The 18,358-nt window shown below is 36.8% G+C and overlaps 2 protein-coding genes across 3 annotated transcripts; both read left to right on the top strand.

The window, feature by feature from the left end:
- The first annotated feature begins 13 nt into the window (after positions 1-13).
- atp5pb (ATP synthase peripheral stalk-membrane subunit b) lies at positions 14-5,071 on the top strand. Its single transcript, XM_048209938.1, has 7 exons — positions 14-160; positions 941-977; positions 1,098-1,243; positions 1,436-1,599; positions 3,461-3,586; positions 3,750-3,929; positions 4,859-5,071. The coding sequence occupies exons 1-7, from the start codon at positions 133-135 to the stop codon at positions 4,934-4,936; spliced, it is 759 nt and encodes a 252-aa protein (XP_048065895.1). The 5' UTR covers positions 14-132; the 3' UTR covers positions 4,937-5,071.
- A 149-nt stretch (positions 5,072-5,220) lies between these two features.
- Positions 5,221-18,146, top strand: eps8l3b (EPS8-like 3b). 2 transcript variants are annotated; one of them, XM_048209933.1, is made up of 20 exons: positions 5,221-5,762; positions 6,835-6,894; positions 8,227-8,294; positions 8,377-8,438; positions 8,787-8,945; positions 9,065-9,214; positions 9,405-9,493; positions 10,114-10,244; positions 10,952-11,067; positions 11,184-11,301; positions 11,414-11,484; positions 11,821-11,895; positions 12,924-13,069; positions 13,166-13,337; positions 13,475-13,506; positions 13,765-13,858; positions 15,486-15,590; positions 15,910-15,995; positions 16,136-16,268; positions 17,724-18,146. In XM_048209933.1, exons 2-20 carry the CDS (start codon positions 6,857-6,859, stop codon positions 17,766-17,768), a joined length of 1,890 nt encoding a protein of 629 aa, XP_048065890.1. In that variant the 5' UTR covers positions 5,221-5,762; positions 6,835-6,856; the 3' UTR covers positions 17,769-18,146. The 2 variants fall into 2 exon arrangements, with proteins under 2 accessions (XP_048065890.1, XP_048065889.1); XM_048209932.1 differs by having other exon boundaries at positions 15,907-15,995.
- Positions 18,147-18,358: the final 212 nt, after the last annotated feature.

Genomic DNA, 18,358 nt, shown 5'->3' with positions numbered 1-18,358 from the left:
TCACAGAACGCTGGTTTACGGAAGATCTCGCGATATCAGCGGCGAGAGTTTCTCATCCTTGGTCTAGAAGGGCACAGAGAGCCCGGTACAGAGACATTTCTGCCAGGGATCCTGACAATAACCCAGTAAAGCATGTTGTCGAGACTGGTGCTCGTTTCAGGTGGGTGATTTATCCAGTAAAAATGCTTCTCTATAACCTTTTACATTGACTGTGTGGATTAAATAGACGGTTTTTTTACTGAATGTGAAGTTGAAGGGTAAAATTAGGCCGCACGGTGTAAATGGCCGCACATGAATCTGCAGTGAAACGTGTTGTAATTAATGTATATTATTATTCTAATGACGTTTTGAATGTATTAAAGTGCAGGTTTTATGCTCAGACAGTCAATTCTGTATGAGAATAATCTTGCAGTTGTTGTGCCTTCAGTATGCCCTTGTATTGAGTTGTGTAGCTGTTAGCTGAGAGCTAATGCCACATTCAAACTTTGCCACATATCATATTAGGCGTCTCAGAATGTAATACTATATATTTATTGTTCATTCAGGAGTGCAAATGAACAAATTAACTCTGATTTTGCCTTATTATTTCCTAACCTGATATGATTGACAACTTCTGTCATGTACGCAAGGACGTGCATTTTATTAGAAATGCACTATGAACCAAAATCATTATATATTATATTATATATAAAAAAACAGTGCTTTACAAATGTTGTTTATGCTATTGAACTTATGATAGGTATAACTAATGCCCAAGTGTGACAGCTGGAAAATATGCATTCATTAATTTTGTCAAATGAATCATTTGTTTTGATGAAAGTTGCACTTAATAAAACATTAAAGCAGTACTCTGTCACTTTCATTAATGTGAATGTGAGTTATAAGTCTCTGAGATGATTTTCAGTCCTTTTCTAATTGTTTTGTTGTCTATTTCCTGTAGGTCATACCCTGAAAAACAGCGGGTCCTTTGGCGCTTGGTATGTAAGCTCTTGTGGTCAGTGCTCTGTATGTCAGTCTGTGGTTAAAGAGTACTGGAAAACAAATGACAATCAATGACACCCATAGAACTCTAACCCTGTGCTTCTTTTTTCCCCCAGCCTGGTACAGGCCTCTCGTTCCTTTCATCAGTCCTCCCAGAGTCTTGCACCAGTACCTCCTCTGCCCGAGAAAGGTGGAAAGGTCCGACATGGCATCTTCCCAGAGGAGCTCTTCACACTGCTGTACCCCAAGACTGGTGTGACAGGTGGGGTTGTCTGCTTCATTGCCTCCTTTATGTGACGAGTAGACTGATAATAATGTGGTGATTCACTACTAATCTCCTCTTTATCCAAAAGAGCTGTGTAAATATTCTTTTCTGTTAACAGCATGCATGTGAGATACAGTACCTTTTATAAATGGGTCTGTTTGTAACAGTGGTGTTCTCTTCTGGTTGCAGGGCCTTATATGCTGGGCACCGGACTGCTCCTGTACATGCTCTCTAAGGAAATCTATGTAATCAATCACGAGACCTTCGCTGCTGCGTCCATCGGTGCAGTCGTCATTTATGGCATCAAGAAGTTCGGGCCCAGTGTAGCCACCTTTGCCGACAAACTCAATGAGGTTTGTATTGTGTTTTGTATTCAACAAAATGACTGAATAGCCGCTTTTCTGCCATCGGGCTGAGCGGTTCTAGTTATAAAGTAGGGGTTTTTGTATCAGAGGAACCTTTTCATTGTTCCTAGAACTTTTTGGCATGTTCTCACCATAGGAACTAGGAACAATTTTTGTTCTTGGAACTCCTTTTAAGGGAACTAAATTAGCTTCTACTTCAGAGTAGGGTCTAAACCAACACTATAGGAACTACCAGTGATGTAAGTGTCCGTTGATTGGCCAAAACCGGCACCCAGCATTTTAAAAAGCTGTGTAAACGTATTTATTCCACGAATATGGAAAACAGCGATAATGGCATTTACCTGTTGTCTGCAGCGTTGTGTTCTTTTCTCCGCCTCTATGTAACACTGCAAGTTGTCATAGGAGATTTCATCTCTTAGCCTCACCTTTTGCTCTTTCAGTCACGTAAATTACGCATTTACATTCCATCTCCTCTATCACGAAACTGACAACACACAACAAACACAGCTCCTATCATGGCAATCCAGAACCGATAGTGTTTTTTGAAAAAAATCATGGAACTGTGCAAAATTCCTAAGTTTCGGTTCCAAAAACGTTTCTGGTGCGACGTGTGGACGAAGCGCTGGGAGCGCATCATTTAAATGTGACATCTCACCTCATGAATATTAATATAGTAAGGATTGCACTGAAAAGCCCTTGTGCTTCTCCTATGCGCTTTATGCCAGATATCAATGCAGAGAGAGAGAGTATAAGACAGTAGTGCTGCATGATTAATCCTTAAAAAGATCTTAATCTTATTCCTAAATGACGATTCGCCTGTGCCTATTAAACTTTTCACAACGGATTCATTCAAATTCACAACGGAACATTCAAATCTGTATTGGCGCTACCACTGACCCAGAGAGAGAGCAGTGGTCATGTATAGGTATGAAACGGCTTCACAAACCGTCTTTTCAATCACACAGTATTATTATTTCTGTGTTACAAATACTCAAACGATCACAGAAGTACTGAGATAAAAGTTTATAGTTTGGATATAAACAATGATGTTTCCAGTAGTGATCAAAATACAGTAAATCACCTTTTGAGAGTCTCTTCAAATAAGAACTGTGTCATTACATCATTACACCACCAGGTGGTGACTAGTTGCTGTCAAAAATGTATTTGTCATTGATTGATTCATTCAAGAGATTCATTCAAAAACACTGATTCATCCAGTAATTAAGCAAGTGAAGCAATGAATCAATCATTTGTTTCACCTGTCTGGATGTGTTACATGTGTGCTCAAACATCTTCTGCTTCTTCTGTGCATTTTTTTTTTTCTTACTACTATTTTATTAGTTGTTTAATCATTTTAATTGAACCAGAATTATCAGGCAGAACCAGAACCAGAAAATTTCTTACGATTCCCAACCCTATTCGGCACAGCATGATGGGTAGACTGGTAGAACTGGCAGAATGCATGTAGTGACATCACCACTCAGGATTGGTCACTTGTTTCTCTGTAGCTGGCCAAGTGTGCTATTTGAGCAAAGTAAACACAAGTTAATAATAACATTTAAAATAAATATCTGATTATCCGCCATAATGCGGTTGCTATTTATGCTCTCCTTTTAGGCGACAACTGGCGCATAACATATTGCATTCCAAATAGCTCCACAGTGGAAAATTAAACCATATTGGAACGGTTAAGCAATGAGAACAGTTTGGCCCAATGGTGGAGAAGTGGCTAAAGATTATCTACTAATATATTTGATATTGTGCACAATTAATCGAAAGACTGTAACTTGAGGGAGTGGTTTGGTTATTCAGATGACTTATATCTGGTTCTCTCTGTCTTCCTCTGCAGGATAAAGTGGCAAAGGCTCAGGAAGTGAAGGATCAGGCCATGGCTACCTTGGCCCATGGCATTGAGGATGAGAAGAAGGAACAGTGGAGAGTAGAAGGAAGACATTTGCTCTTTGATGCCAAAAGGGTGAGGCGGACCGAATGTGACAGATCATCTCTGCTCTTCTTTACAATCCATAAATAGCACAAATCCACATAATGCTTTGCATTTAAATTTAGAATTGTTTATTTATAATTAATTTGTCGAATAGCTCTAGTTCTGTGACACTCCTCTTCCCATCTTCCATCAGAACAACGTTGCTATGCTGCTGGAGACCAATTACAGGGAGCGTCTGCACATGGTGACCAATGAGGTGAAGAAGAGGCTGGACTACCAGGTGGCGCTTCAGAACCTGCACCGCCGTATGGAGCAGGAGCACCTGGTGAACTGGGTCGAACAGAGCGTTGTTAAGAGCATCACCCCACAGCAGGTACAGGGAATATGATCACGCCATTGGCACTTTATCACACTTTATTGTTTTTATATTACACAAAGGAAGCATTTGTTCAAGGCTGAAGGTCATTTTTCCCCAGAAAAGAGTTTATTAATAGTGAGCTTATGCAATTTAATATTAATGTGAATGGTAATAAGATAAACTATTATGGGAGAGTTCTTAATTATTACTGTTTTCATGTAGTGAAAATGAAATATTTTTGAGAAAATTGATCTTTTGTTGTTGTTTTTACGAATCATTTGAGCATTTGTTGTGGAATACAAATGTGTCCAAATATAAATGCTACATTAGTCTAAAGCAGGGATGGGCATTTTCGGTCCTGGAGGGCCACTTTCCTGCAGAGTTTAGCCTCAACCATGAACAAGCTAGTCAATGTCTTCAAGAGTACTGGAACGCTACAGGCAGGTGAAATTATGTTTTTATTTTTTAAATAAGGGTTTGAGCTAAACTCTGCAGGATAGTTGTTCTCCCTCTAGGTCCACAGTTGCCCATTACCCGTCCAGAATCTGTTCTGAAGTAATTTTTAGCTTGGCCTCTAGATGGAGACTTTGTACTCGACACTCGAGTTATAATAACAGTGTAATTGCTAAGATGATTGTGGACAGAGGATTATGAGCGAAAGTCTCTTTAAGAGCTCACTAACATCACTTAAGGTCTAAACATGAATCAGCCATTGATGCTCTTGAAATTTAGGTTACACTTTAAGCTGTTATTACAGTGTAATTACAACGGTTAAGGTTAAGTTGCGTGTAATTATGATTAACTTAATGTTATTACTATAGTAAGTACACGTAACAAAGACACTGTAGAATAGTTACTCTAATTAAGACTTTATATCCACCTGAAACAACTACAAAATAATTGTTGTTACTGTTATTACTATGTCTATTTCTACTGTCTTTCAGGAGAAGGAAAGCATCTCCAAGTGCATTGCAGATCTGAAAGTCCTGGCCAAGTCCACTCAGGCTAAGGCTACAGTATAGGTCTCTGTCAATGTTCACACTGAAGCATCCTGTTTTCATTCTTAACTAACCCTTTCCTCGTGAACATGCCAGTCTGGCAGTGTCGTCAAACGTGTACATACCCGTATTAAATAAAAGATTTGGTTATTCACTAAATGCCTTTTCTGTCTTTTTTTATTATTATTATTATTTGAAGAAATCCAGATCTCTGTCTTTCAGTCCTGGCATTAATAGTTTGACTGTTTTGTGGAGCTGTGAGGTGATGGTAGTAAGATGAGTTTGGATAAATGTAAGATAAAATGTTTTTAAAATTGATCACTGAAAGGTTATGGCATCACTGCAAAAAACCCTTTTGAAACCTTTCTTTCTAAAAGTGTAACTATGGTCCAAATATTTTCATTTTGAACATCATTTTAAGCCTAAAAAATTTCTTTTTGTGATCTGTTTTGGTTGAAAAGTTTGTTAATCTTTCTTTTAAAATATATGCCACTTGTATAATGGTTTATTATCTGCTACAGCAACATGCGTTCAGTGTGACGTAAATGTACAAATACATTTTAGGGTCACCATGACACTTTGCACTGCACGTCACAGGGCTGTCTATTAATGACAATACCTTTGTACTCAAGCCAAGGATATAAATTGAAAAACCTACCTGCTCTCACCTTCTGACTTAATACAATTCAGGAACTAGACTTTGACCTCTACTTCTGAGAAGGAAGTCCTGAATATTTGCTCACACTGTTCACAAGGAAGACAGACTTGAGGATATGTCTAAGTTCTGGAGTAATCTGAACGTAGATTTGGAGATTTGCAGTTAAAACTTGTTTAGGATTTTTTCTCAGAGGTAATGTACAATCGTTTGGCTAACCATGAGGTCAGTTTTGAGTGATACTTGTAAACGAAATGTTTGTGGAAGCACTGATACATAGCATTTTGCCTACAGATTGATATGACCGTGACAAATTTGAATAATTTACAATTGGTTACATCCTTCATTTTACTATGTTGTTTTAGAGCTGTGGTAATATCTGTGTTTTTTCTTTGTTCTCTTTTTTCACCCTTGGTTTTACACCATGGCATACCACTTCTGTTAATATTTTCTTCTTGTAAAGCCAAGCACATTAACTTGTAACAAAAAAAGTTCCAGAATTGTGCCGTCAGCAGTTTTTGCTGTTTATTCATCACGCACATCAAGACTGGACACTTTTTGCCTGTTTTTGAGAACCTCAGAGGCTATGTGATCCAAAAGACAATTGTTGAACACAAGTGTCTAGTTTAAAAAAAATATTAATAATTCTTGTATGTGGTCTGTGAAAGGCATATTGTATTGGCTTTTATAAATTGTTAAAGCTGTTGTGTGCTTCTACCATTATTTACTGACCTCATTTAGTAATGCATTATTATTACAGGTTATAAATGAATCAAGTTTGTGATTTTGTTAGTGATTTTAAAGGTCTTGCATTTATAAAACAATAAAAATGTATAACATTCACTAATTCTCTGAAATGAAAAGTACATTATAACATTCGTAACTTGTATCGCACTTCTCTTTGTGAATTGCCACATTCACTAATTGACTTAATAACTATTGAAATTATATATTTTTTAATTAAGAACACTAACTTGTGAACATAGAAAGGTCTTGTTATTCTGATATTTAGGGCCCGAGCACCGATGGTGTAAGGACCCTATTGGAATTGCTCCGTTTATTTTTGACTTTGTATTTGTTTTGAGGATGTAATTTGCATGCATGTTTCATATTCTTGATGACTGAACACTTCTTAGCTCTTTTAGATAAGATCAAAGGTGTCAAACCACAACTGATGAACAGACACTAATGTCCTGGCAGAGCTGCTCAAAAGTTCTGCTATTTTTCTGAGTGCTTTTATGACTGATTGATAATATTGTTATTACAGGTGTTAGACATCACAGTCAAGAATGTATGGGGGTAACCCTGTGCCAGTTTTCCAGCCAAGGTACATGTCTTACTCATCTCTGACAGTGGACGTTTTATCTTTCAGTTTGAGTGATTGGAGTTTGTACCTGAAACACATAAAAGGGTGTTTTAGTGTAGAACGTACGTCATGCTCTGCCTTCTATCTCTCTCATATCGGTTGTCATAACAGTTGTCAGAAAAACCATTACAGGTTGCTATGAGGCAATGGGTTTCAGAATTAGGTGCGGCAAAATGGCTTGATAGCGGCACCTACAAAATTTCAATTAAGCGCCTTTCGCTCTACGTTTCCCGTGCAGGTATGAAATTCGGTAGACATATCTAACAGCCCACTACCTACAAAAAAGTCTCCTGGTGCAAAATCTGAAAACCAACAGGAAGTGGGATATTTTGAATTTTCTCCAGATGTTTTACTTTAACGAACTCCTAGAGCTTTAATCAGATCAACATCATATTTGGTCAGTCTAATCTTAAGGCCTTTGTGACGTTACATTGCGAAGATCTAGAGTTTTCACTGAAGGGCGTGTCCGTGGCGGCCTGACAAAGTTTGATGTTTTGCCATGAAACAGGAAGCTGTTGTAACTTGGGCATACAAAGTTGGATCTGCCCCAAACTTCACATGTTTTATTAGAATCCTGGCCTGAAGACATCTACATGACAATATTCAGTAATAGTCAAAGCGCCACTTGTTGGCAGCAGGAAGTGTGGCACGTCAAAATTATATTTCTTCTGTATTTACTCGCTTACATGCATGTCACACTGTTTTCCTAAGGCCCCCGGGGGCGAGGGCCCTTTCATCGCTGCTTGTAGCTTCAATTTCAGTTTGTTTTTAAGCTCAGTTGTCTGGTTTTAATTTAAGAGTTATGTTAATGTAGTTTACTTTTTTTTTTATTTTTTTTTTAGTTATGTTAGCTATGTTATGATCAATTAATACAATTTTTAAAAGTTAATGTTTCCATGTAGTTTTCATTTTAGTTTTTGTTGACATATGGGGTGGAAGAACTTGACTATTGTCATTTTGGAACAAAAAAGGACCCTCCCAAAACTGTTGCAACTAAATTGGACACCCAGAATTCTCTAGAATCATTATTACACTAAAATTACAGCAATAGCTCAGCTGTCCACATACTTTTGGCCATATGCATGTTGCTATAGCGTTGAGTTGACTGTACGCTTTTGGTTAAGAATAGTTCGATTAAGAATAAAAAATTAATATTAGATTAATATTAGAAATAAGAAAAATATTGACATTACTGATTACATTATTTTTAGGGGTTATCTTTAGGATTTATTGAAAATCTGTTAACAATTAAAAATGTTCACACAGGCATTTTGTGTTGTGATTGTATTATAGAGGCTTCTCACCTGAGCCACCATTCCAGGAGTCTGGCATGTCTCGTCCCAGTGCCAAATCCATCTATAGTGAGTAAACAATAAATAAATACATTTTAAACAATCTATCCTAAGAAATGCTATAATTTTTTACTTGATATTGTTGCTTTAGTGCAAAGAAAGGAGTATGCAGAATCAGTCAGCAGACAAGACAAGTTTCAGTACAGAGTGGAGGTAAGATTTAGTCCGATTTTTTCATTTGTGATTAAAACTTATTAGCTAATATGTTTATAATTTTCAAATGTGTGCTGATTGCATGTTACAGACTCGTAATCATAATCTGTTAGCGCAAAGCCAACACCCAATGGACTAAAGTGTGTTATTGAAAAGAATACACAACCAAATCTTATCTAGCATGTTCGGTAGAGATTTACACACAAACTCAACTGGAAAATTTGATGACGTAGCAAGGCTGATTATCACAAGGCCCTCCACAATATAGGGTGGGGTAACCTCCTTGTTGATAGGGGACACTTCTGTGTAATCATGGTAGTAAGATTTTCTTCATTTTCCATTCCCTAGCACCTGTTCACCTTTGTGTTAGATGGCAGAGAGATGAGCAGCATTGAGGACTGCGTGAACAGGCTGAAGAGTATGGACAGTAAAGGGAAAGTGTGGGGTCAGGACATGATCGTGCAGGTCCAGGCCAACCACCTACAGCTATGTGACATAGAGACCAAGGTCAGGAACAACCTTTATGCTTAAGTACACTAATATAAAATATAAAGTCTTGCCTTTTTAAAGTATGTTACAGTTCCAGTATTAACAGTGAACTCTTCCTCTGTTTCCTGGAATTGTAGGAGGTTTTGGAGTCCATGCACTTGAGTAGCATCAGGAAGACAAAAGCTGTTCTGGACAGCTGTGTGTATGACTCCCTTCTCATTATCTCAGTTCAGGATCCCAGCCAGAGAGCTCCACAGGCCTTCCTGTTCCAGTGTGAGGAGGCCGGGGTGAGGAAAGCACTCTGTTTGTGTATTCAGAAATGTTAGATTCGTCCAAGGGCAGATATAGCGGTGCCTCTAGCTGTTATAAATCTTTTTTAATATATCTTGTGTATTGATGTGGGAGTTTCCATTCCACTCCCTCTGTCAGTTCACTGTATATTCGCTTAAAGGCATCTCTGCTTTTTTAAATTGCTAGGCTCAGGAGGTGGTAAATGATCTGGAAAGGGCAATACAGCAAGGAGGCGATGCACCTCCACCTTTTAAGGAACCACAGATGGACATCAGGTCAGCTGCTGCCTCAGAAAGAAGCATCAACACAGCAAAATCCCCAGAGTTAAATCAACTCTGCTCAGAGTACATTTGGTCCCTCTCTAAATAGTGTTAAAATAACACTGAAGCAGAGTTAAAGTTAATGAGATAATTAAGCAATTAATTAAGTGATGATTGTGCATTAGTGATGAACACCTGCTGTTAACAAGCAAAATCACTGAAGAAAAGAGAAACACAAGAACTACTAGTCAGTCAGTCAGTCAGCCTTATTAATTGCTTAATTATCTCATTAACTTTAACTCTGCTTCAGTGTTTAACACTATTTAGAGAGGGACCATATGTACTCTGAACAGAGTTGATTTAACTCTGGGGATTTTACTGTGAATTATGATGATAATCTGGCATTTTTACTTTAAAATGTACAAAATTGTGATGTTTTAAATGGACATGCATGTCTACAATTTGTCTAAACCCTTGTATAGATTATTCCATATTAATCCATATTAAGTGAGCTATACTCAAAGTATCTAAGTAACAAACAAAGATTTATTTGTAAAAAATACATATATTTTTGTTACAGCCTCAATGATTCATTTTTATCAGTGCTCTACAGTGACATATTTTCTGTTTCTCAGGAGCCATCTGGAAAACATCCTCGGCCAGGGTCATCCGGGGAACATAAAGAGACCAGCTTTCTCACCCATGCACTCAAACCCACCTCCCCTAGAATACCCCCCTCCACAGTTCAACAACTATGAAGACTATGGTGATCACTTGAAGAATTCATTTCACAAATCCACTTTTAAATAACCTAAAATATCCTGAAATTTACCCTCTGGTGGTCTTCAGCCATTTTAGACCAAAAACGTTCTGAATTTTTTTACTTGATCAGATTGGTGCAAAATTTTGTGTTACATGATAAGAAAGGGCTAAATGGTCTTAGAAAAAATGACCTCCACCGGAATTGAATTGCAAATATGAAAATACAGATTTCTGGGGAAATTTCCTAAACTTATTATATAAGTCATTATGTCTGAAAATGTTCTTATAAGCTAATAGAGAATACACATACTTTATATATAGGGCTATACAGGCATTTAGTGGTTATACCATGGTATTACATATTATTTTCTTTATTTCTCCCACCAGACTGCACCAATATGACTATGAAATATTTTTTTGAATTTCATAATTTATATGTGAATATTGCCTAGTACCATGAAATCCCCTTAAAATACTAAAGGATAAATATTATTGAAACAAAATATAGTAAATTCATTTATTTTATATTTTATATTGTTTTTTTTTGTTTTTTTTTAAATTATGTTACACTTATTGTCTACGGTCTGTTTTGACCGCTGAGAATCACATGATTGACCCCTAAGTGAGGAAGGGAGTGTTCACTCACTAATGTATCATGTTAGAACTGATTTCTTTTGGTAATTAATTGAGCGTGTATTTTGCTTTTTCCAGACGATAGACGACATTCACCCACAATGCCATTTCCCAGAGATGAAGCCCCTTACAAGCCAATGCAGTCTGAGCCAGAGCAGATTCCACCTCCAGTAAATGATGCGGACAGAGATGCGGTCGGTTGTTTTTATCGAGAGGCCTTGTACTATCTTATCACACTGTGCTATTAATCTATCCATTCGTATATCATTTTTTGACACATTTCTTCCATCCATTTAATCACTCTCTACAGGAGATCTTTAACCATGTTGCAGGCGACGTTGAGACCTTCATATATAAAGTTGGCTCAGCTTTGCCAAAAGATGATGGAAACAAGAAAAAGAAAAAGAAAAATGCTCCAAAAAAATTGGGTGAAGAACTGACACATTGATACTTGCTATTTAATTTCCCTAAGGATGTAAAAAAAAAAAAAAAAAAAAAAAATCAACATTAAAAGTTTTTTATTATTATTTTTAATTATAGTTGCAAATATTCCTACTTTGGATGAGTACATATCCTGCCTACAGAAGATAAAGTATGGCTTCAATCTACTGGTAAGTTATATAATTTAATTTCTGTGATAATTCCTAAGATAACAATAGTCTGCTTCAATGTACTCTTTCAAATAAAGCTTTGATTACTTCCCCCTTTTAGTTTCAGCATGTCTCTAAAGTACAATGGATTGAATGATTCTTGGACATTTTCCAATCTTTTCTTCTTTTTAATCAGTGGTTTTATTAAATAGATTTTCAATAAAACTCCCCACTCCCAGTATAAAAAAAAACAAAAAAAAAAACAAGACTGTCCAGGAAATGGCTCTGTAATGTTTATTATGGTACATACAGTATGCTTGTTGCACACATTTTCATACTCATCTCTACTTGTGACAGGGTAAGCTGGATGGTCACCTAAAAAATCCTCCTGCTTCTGACTTTGTTCACAGTCTCTTCTCTTCCCTTGCTTTTGTAAGTACCTTTTTGTTCAAACTGTTTGCATTATGGTCACATTTCATACACTTTTTCCATTATGTAATGAAATTGGACAAGCATTTTTTCAGACTCATATTAAAAGCTCTTTTGTTCCCCTAAAACTTCATATAGTGCGAGTCAGTATGACCACACCTAACTTGTCGGTTACCTGTTTTACAGAAGCATACAGTAGCAGTGTATAAGAAATCACAAGTTGTATAAGCGTGTATGCACTTTCTGCCCAGAGAAAAAGCTTTACTTTTGAATGATTTAGTCATTTGTTCACACTGAAATTGGAATGAAAATTCTGTCATTAATCACTCACCCTCATGTCGTTCCATTCCTGTAAGACTCGCATTCATCTTCGGAACGCAAATGAAGATCTTTTTGATGAAATCTGAGAGCTTTCTGTCCCTCCATTGACAGCCTATGCAACTACCCAGAAAGGAAGTAAAGACATCATTAAAATAATCCATGTAACTCCAGTGGATTTACCTGACTCAAATGACGCAAGTGCTTTGTTTGTGCAAAAAAAAAAAAAAAAAATAGAAAATATTAATCTCAGACACATGTTCAGGCAACAATGTCTGCTCTCGCGTCAACACAACGCACATTCATTGTGGTGCTCTCGTGAACATGCATTGGAAATTAATATTTTGTAACTAAAGTGGTAAATTATGTTTTTCTGTGCAAACAAAGCACTCACATTGCTTCATAAAACTGAGGTTAAACCACTGGAGTCACATGGTGTCACATACATTTATGTCTTTATTACTTTTCTGGGGCTTGAATGTGGTTGTTGTGTAGGCTGTCAGTGGAGGTACAGAAAGCCCTAAGATTTCATTGAAAAGATCTTCATTTGTGTTCCTAAGATGAACGTAAGTGGTATGGGTTTGGAACGACATGAGGGTGAGTAATTAATGACAGAATTTTCACTTTTGGGTGAACTACCCCTTTAAAGGTCAGGGGATGCACCACATCATCCTTCATCACACTAAGTTCATGACTGTTTCTTCATGCTTCAGATGGTGAGTCAGTATCCTCCCAACATCCCTCCCTCAGTGCTGAGTCCATTGCTCACAGAAAAAGCCCTGCAGCTCATGGGAAGTGTTGTCACACCAAATGAGGACCAACTGTGGGGCAGCTTGGGTGATGCGTGGAATGTCCCAAGGTCTTCTGTTCTACAATATATACTCTAAATTATATTGCTTCATTAATTAGAATTTAGTTACATTTTTCTTTAAATATCTTTTTTTTTTGCACTCAGATCCAAATGGCCAAACGGGAATCAGATCCCTCCATATTATCCCGAATTTTATGACGGCTGGCAGCCTCTTCCGCCCGTCCCGTCCCAATCCCCTCCGGTCAGCAGGCAGCTGTCACGGAGCAACAGCGAGCGCTACCCGCCAGGGAATGTCAATCAGAGGCCGCCTGAACAGGTAAAAACTCCCAGAGGGCAAACTTCAACTTAATGAGCCAAGGATGTTATAAAATTGAGTGTTTGACATGTAGATTTTAACCTAAGATACAATAAAGTGGAATGAGTACAAGTTTCTGTTCAACCGCTCTCTTTCAGGACAACAGACCCTGGAGCACCCCACCCATGCGGTGAGCCACTTCATTTGAACTCTATGAAATACCCAGATAAAATATATAGTCTACATACCAAGGTTTTAGTAGTGCATTTTGTTATGTTAATAAACAAAGGTTTATTTCTGTGAATGACACCAACAGTAGCAGAAGCACCGTACTATCAATTTAATAATCTAATATATCACTTGTTACAGATTGGTTTTATAAGTGTTATAAGGATATGAGTTGAAAAGAATGTCTAGTCTAATAACACTTTTGTCTTTTTTATGGCAGGTCAGCAGAGCCGCCACCTCTTATGAGGGTGATCTATGACTTCATGGCAAGGAACAATCAGGAACTGAGTTTGATGAAAGGTGACATGGTGCAGGTAATCATCTGACCTTTAACCTTTTGTAATGTTAACACCCCACTGGAAGTATTTGTGCAGCTTCAGAGGTGAACATGTCACTAAATCAAACAAAAGTTACGAAAAGATCCAATTAGTTAACAGTTAATGCATTACCTAACAATGAGCAATACATTTATTACAGCATTTATTAATCTTTGTAAAAGTTAGTTATTTAAAGTACAAAAGTTCATGTCCAATAAATAATATTAACATACAACTTTTTATTTTAATCATTTATTAGCAAATGTTGAAATTAACATGAAGGAAGATTAATAAAGTATTTTTTTCATTGTATGTTAACTAATGTAGTTAAAAGGATAGTTAAAGGTGCCCTAGAACTTTTTTTTAAAAGATGTAATACAAGTCTAAGGTGTCCCCTGAATGTGTCTGTGAAGTTTCAGCTCAAAATACCCCATAGATTTTTTTTTATTCATTTTTTTAACTGCCTATTTTGGGGCATAATTAGAAATGAGCCGATTCAGGGTGTGCGGCCCTTTAATTCTCGTGCTCAACGCCCCAAGAGCTCGCACTTGCCTTAAACAACATAAAAAAAGTTCAAACAGCTAATATAACCCTCAAAATGGATCTTTACAGCATGTCTAATCGCGCAAGTACAGTGTTTATTTTGATGTTTACATTGATTCTGAATGAGTTTGAGGCTGTGCTCCGTGGCTAACAGCTAATGCTACACTGTTGGAGAGATTTATAAAGAATGAAGTTGTGTTTATGAATTATACAGACTGCAAGTGTTTAAAAATGAAAATAGCGACGGCTCTTGTCTCTGTGAATTCAGTAAGAAACGATGGTAACTTTAACCACATTTAACAGTACATTAGCAACATGCTAACGAAACATTTAGAAAGACAGTTTACAAATATCACTAAAAATATCATGATATCATGGATCATGTCAGTTATTATTGCTTCATCTGCCATTTTTTGCTATTGTTCTTGCTTGCTTACCTAGTCTGATGATTCAGCTGTGCACATCCAGACGTTTTGCCCTTGTGTAATGCCTCGATCATGGGCTGGCATATGCAAATATTGGGGGCGTACACCCCGACTGTTACGTAACAGTCTGTGTTATGTTGAGATTCGCCTGTTCTTCGGAGGTCTTTTAAACAAATGAGATTTATATAAGAAGGATGTATGTCTTTTCCATGTACTGAACTCTTGTTATTCAACTATGCCGAGGTAAATTCAATTTTTGAATCTAGGGCACCTTTAACCCAAAAATGAAAATTCATTATTTACTCACCCTCAAGTTATTCCAAACCTGTATGAATTTCTTTCTTCTGTTGAACACAAAAGAAGATATTTTGAAGAATTTGGTGAACCAAACAGCCCCTATTGACTTCCATAGTATGGAAAAAAATACTATGTAAGCCTATGTAAACATTCTTTAAAATATCTTCTTTTGTGTTCAGCAGAAGAAAGAAATTCATACAGGTTTGGAACAACTTGAGGGTGAGTAAATGATGACAGAATTTTCATTTTTGGGTGAACTTTGTGTGAACTAATGCTAATAAATGGAACCTTATTGTAAAAGCCTTTTTTCCTGAGCAGAAAATGCATACATCATATTACAGTTTGTGCTTGCTTTACAGGTAACAGACAAGTCCGGGCAATGGTGGAAAGTGAAAAACAGCCGCAATGAAGAGGGTTATGTGCCTCAGAATGTTCTAGAGCCTGCCGATGGACAAAAGCCAACAGTAAGTCATGGCCAATGCATAGATTTTTTTTTTTTACAAATATTTTTTCTACATTTTTATTTAAAAATAGTATTCAACAATTGAGGACATATTAAATAATCTCTTCATTCGGATTTTTTAACATCAGCTTATTTCAGTGAATAAAACCAACAGTACCAGAAGCACAGTAATGTCAATTTAATAATCTAATTGATTTAATAATAACATTAATAATCAATTTAAACACAAAAAACTAGTCAGTCAATGTATGACAACTAATCGATTTCTGCTGTACATGGTTCATAGTTTTATGAAGTTTTCATCTCCATATATTTAGCAGAATATGAGAGGACCTCCATCTCTGGACATGAGATCTAGACCTGAGGAAGTCAAAGCCTGGTTACAGTACAAAGGCTTTTCTAAAATGTAAGAAACCACTTCTAGCATCTTTAATTTTATTCTTAAAACTACACCAAAATGAGTTTAATATCTTGTTACTGATAACATGCTCCAAGAAGACATTTTTTTACTTGTTTACCCACTCAATTCATTGCATATTTGTGTAGGACTGTCCAGAGTCTTGGGGTGTTCAATGGAGCAATGTTGCTGGGAATGAAACAGGCTGATATTAGAGCGATATGTCCTGAGGAAGGAGGTCGAGTCTTCTTCCAACTGCAGAGCGTCAGATCAACTATTGCAGTGAGTAATGCAGCTCTGTTTGTTTCAAAGTAAACGCACGCCTTATGCAAATACCATTATTTATAAAGCACTTTTCACTGTGGTGTTTTTATACCCAGCGGCAATGTTCCCTCTAATTTTTTTTCTCGCTGAGCAAAACTTTTCTCTGTTGAGCGCACATTTTGGCCACCTGAGCAAAAACATACTTTATATCAGACCTGTCCAATGAACGTAAACACACAAAAAAAAAATGGTTTTATCATGCAACTGTAACATTTAACTTTAATGTGCCGTTTCTATTTTATTTGACCCTTATGTAACTTAGTGATATATTAAATAATATGTATGAAAACAAGCAGTTCAGTCACTAAATTAAGCACATTTTAGGTTACTTGAGATTTTTCACATTGCTGTATTAACTGTACCAGTCTTTACCAAGAAATTCTATTAAAAAATAACTTCTGTCCTCCTGCAGGACAGTTTAATTCTTTCTAATAATATAATATGAGCATTACAATGATTTTGGACAACCATAATGTGTTTTGTACAGTCAATATTAAGCAACAGACAGTGTTCCCAAAATTACATGTTTATTGCTTATGAATTTCCCAGATTTTATATACCAGGAGGTTTCAAGATTTTTCGTGGCAAGGAGCCCTAAACAATCCCCTTGTGAGATTTTTATTAGGCTTACATTATAATATAATAAAATATAATATTTAAGTATTTAAACTGATATACAGTATTATATCAGTTTAAATGCTTCCATTTGTTTTAATATATTATATAGTGAAAACAAACTGAAGCATTTAAACAGATCTGATAACTAAATATTTTTAAGAAAAGTGAACGTTAACTCTTTTATAGTTATCTAAACATCCCTGAAACCCACACACCACCACACACAAAAATCTATTTAAACTGAGGTATATCACTGATGTATTTTGAGTTTGCACGCTTCACCTGTGGTGGGTGTGTGATTGTAAATGTCTCAGAGTTTTGTTAACATTCTGTGCCCATCATCCGTTATTTCCACCACTTTTCATTAAAACATGACGTTTTATTTCACATTTCTTCTCGTTTCGCGTTGCCTCTTGTATTGAGGTATTTAGTCCGCAAACATGACCGTAATCTTACCGCGACTGACTTGGCTCAGGGCCAGCCAGCTCACAAGCGCTCAGACTTTTACTGTCTATGGCTCAGTCGTTCTCTTTCTATGAAACCTGTAAACCGCATTCACCGGTTCTAACTCTATAGCGACAATAACTCTATAGCGGTTGTCCAGAGCACTGCAATTATTTCTCATTTAAAATACTACAATCATTTTCATGTCTGTTCTCTGCGCGGCAATTATTTTTTCTGCGCGGCCGCGGCTTCAGAAGTGCGCGGCCGCGCAGCTTAGAGGGAACATTGCCCAGCGGCCATTTAATGACAGGCAGAAGTGGCGAATGTTATCAGTCTCTATTTGCTTTGCAGCTTGCCAGTGAGCCCGAGTACAGCCAGTATGGTGGCCGCAGATAATCTGAGCACGCTGCTGTGCTTTTGATATCAAGGATCTGAACTTGTCTGGACCTGAATAAACAAGAACTATGCACACCTCAACTTTTCCATTCATTTGAAAACAAGTTAAGGGTGCTGCCTATAAAATGTTGATCTATTACCCTTTACAGATGCAAATGTATACAATTACTGCATTGATTTTATTTATTCTATACAATACATGTTTTTCCATTAAATTGTTTTCCACTGATGTCCCTGGGGTGGTGGTCATGTTTAGTATGTTATTCAGCTGTTATATCAGAAAATGAAGCATGAAGCAAAAAATGTGACATTCTAATTGATCCTGACACTGTATGCAGATTGTGCATTGTGTAATAATAAATGCTCATTAATAATCAACATATTAGTAGTCATTTTGGTAAACTAAGTGTTTGATTCAGTTCTGCGTAGATATTTTGTTTTCCCTCAATGAAAACGGTTACATGTGGTAATAACTAACTCTAAACCAAACCCTAATCCTAACCCTATATTAAGTATATGTAGGTAATTAATATTACTCTGTACTTAAAGGTATAATTACACTCTAACAAGGACACCTTAAAATAAAGTGA

This window comes from Megalobrama amblycephala, linkage group LG12, assembly GCF_018812025.1.
Source record: "Megalobrama amblycephala isolate DHTTF-2021 linkage group LG12, ASM1881202v1, whole genome shotgun sequence".
In the NCBI taxonomy this organism is placed as follows: Eukaryota; Metazoa; Chordata; class Actinopteri; order Cypriniformes; family Xenocyprididae; genus Megalobrama; species Megalobrama amblycephala.
This window is presented reverse-complemented; position numbering and strand designations above follow the sequence as displayed.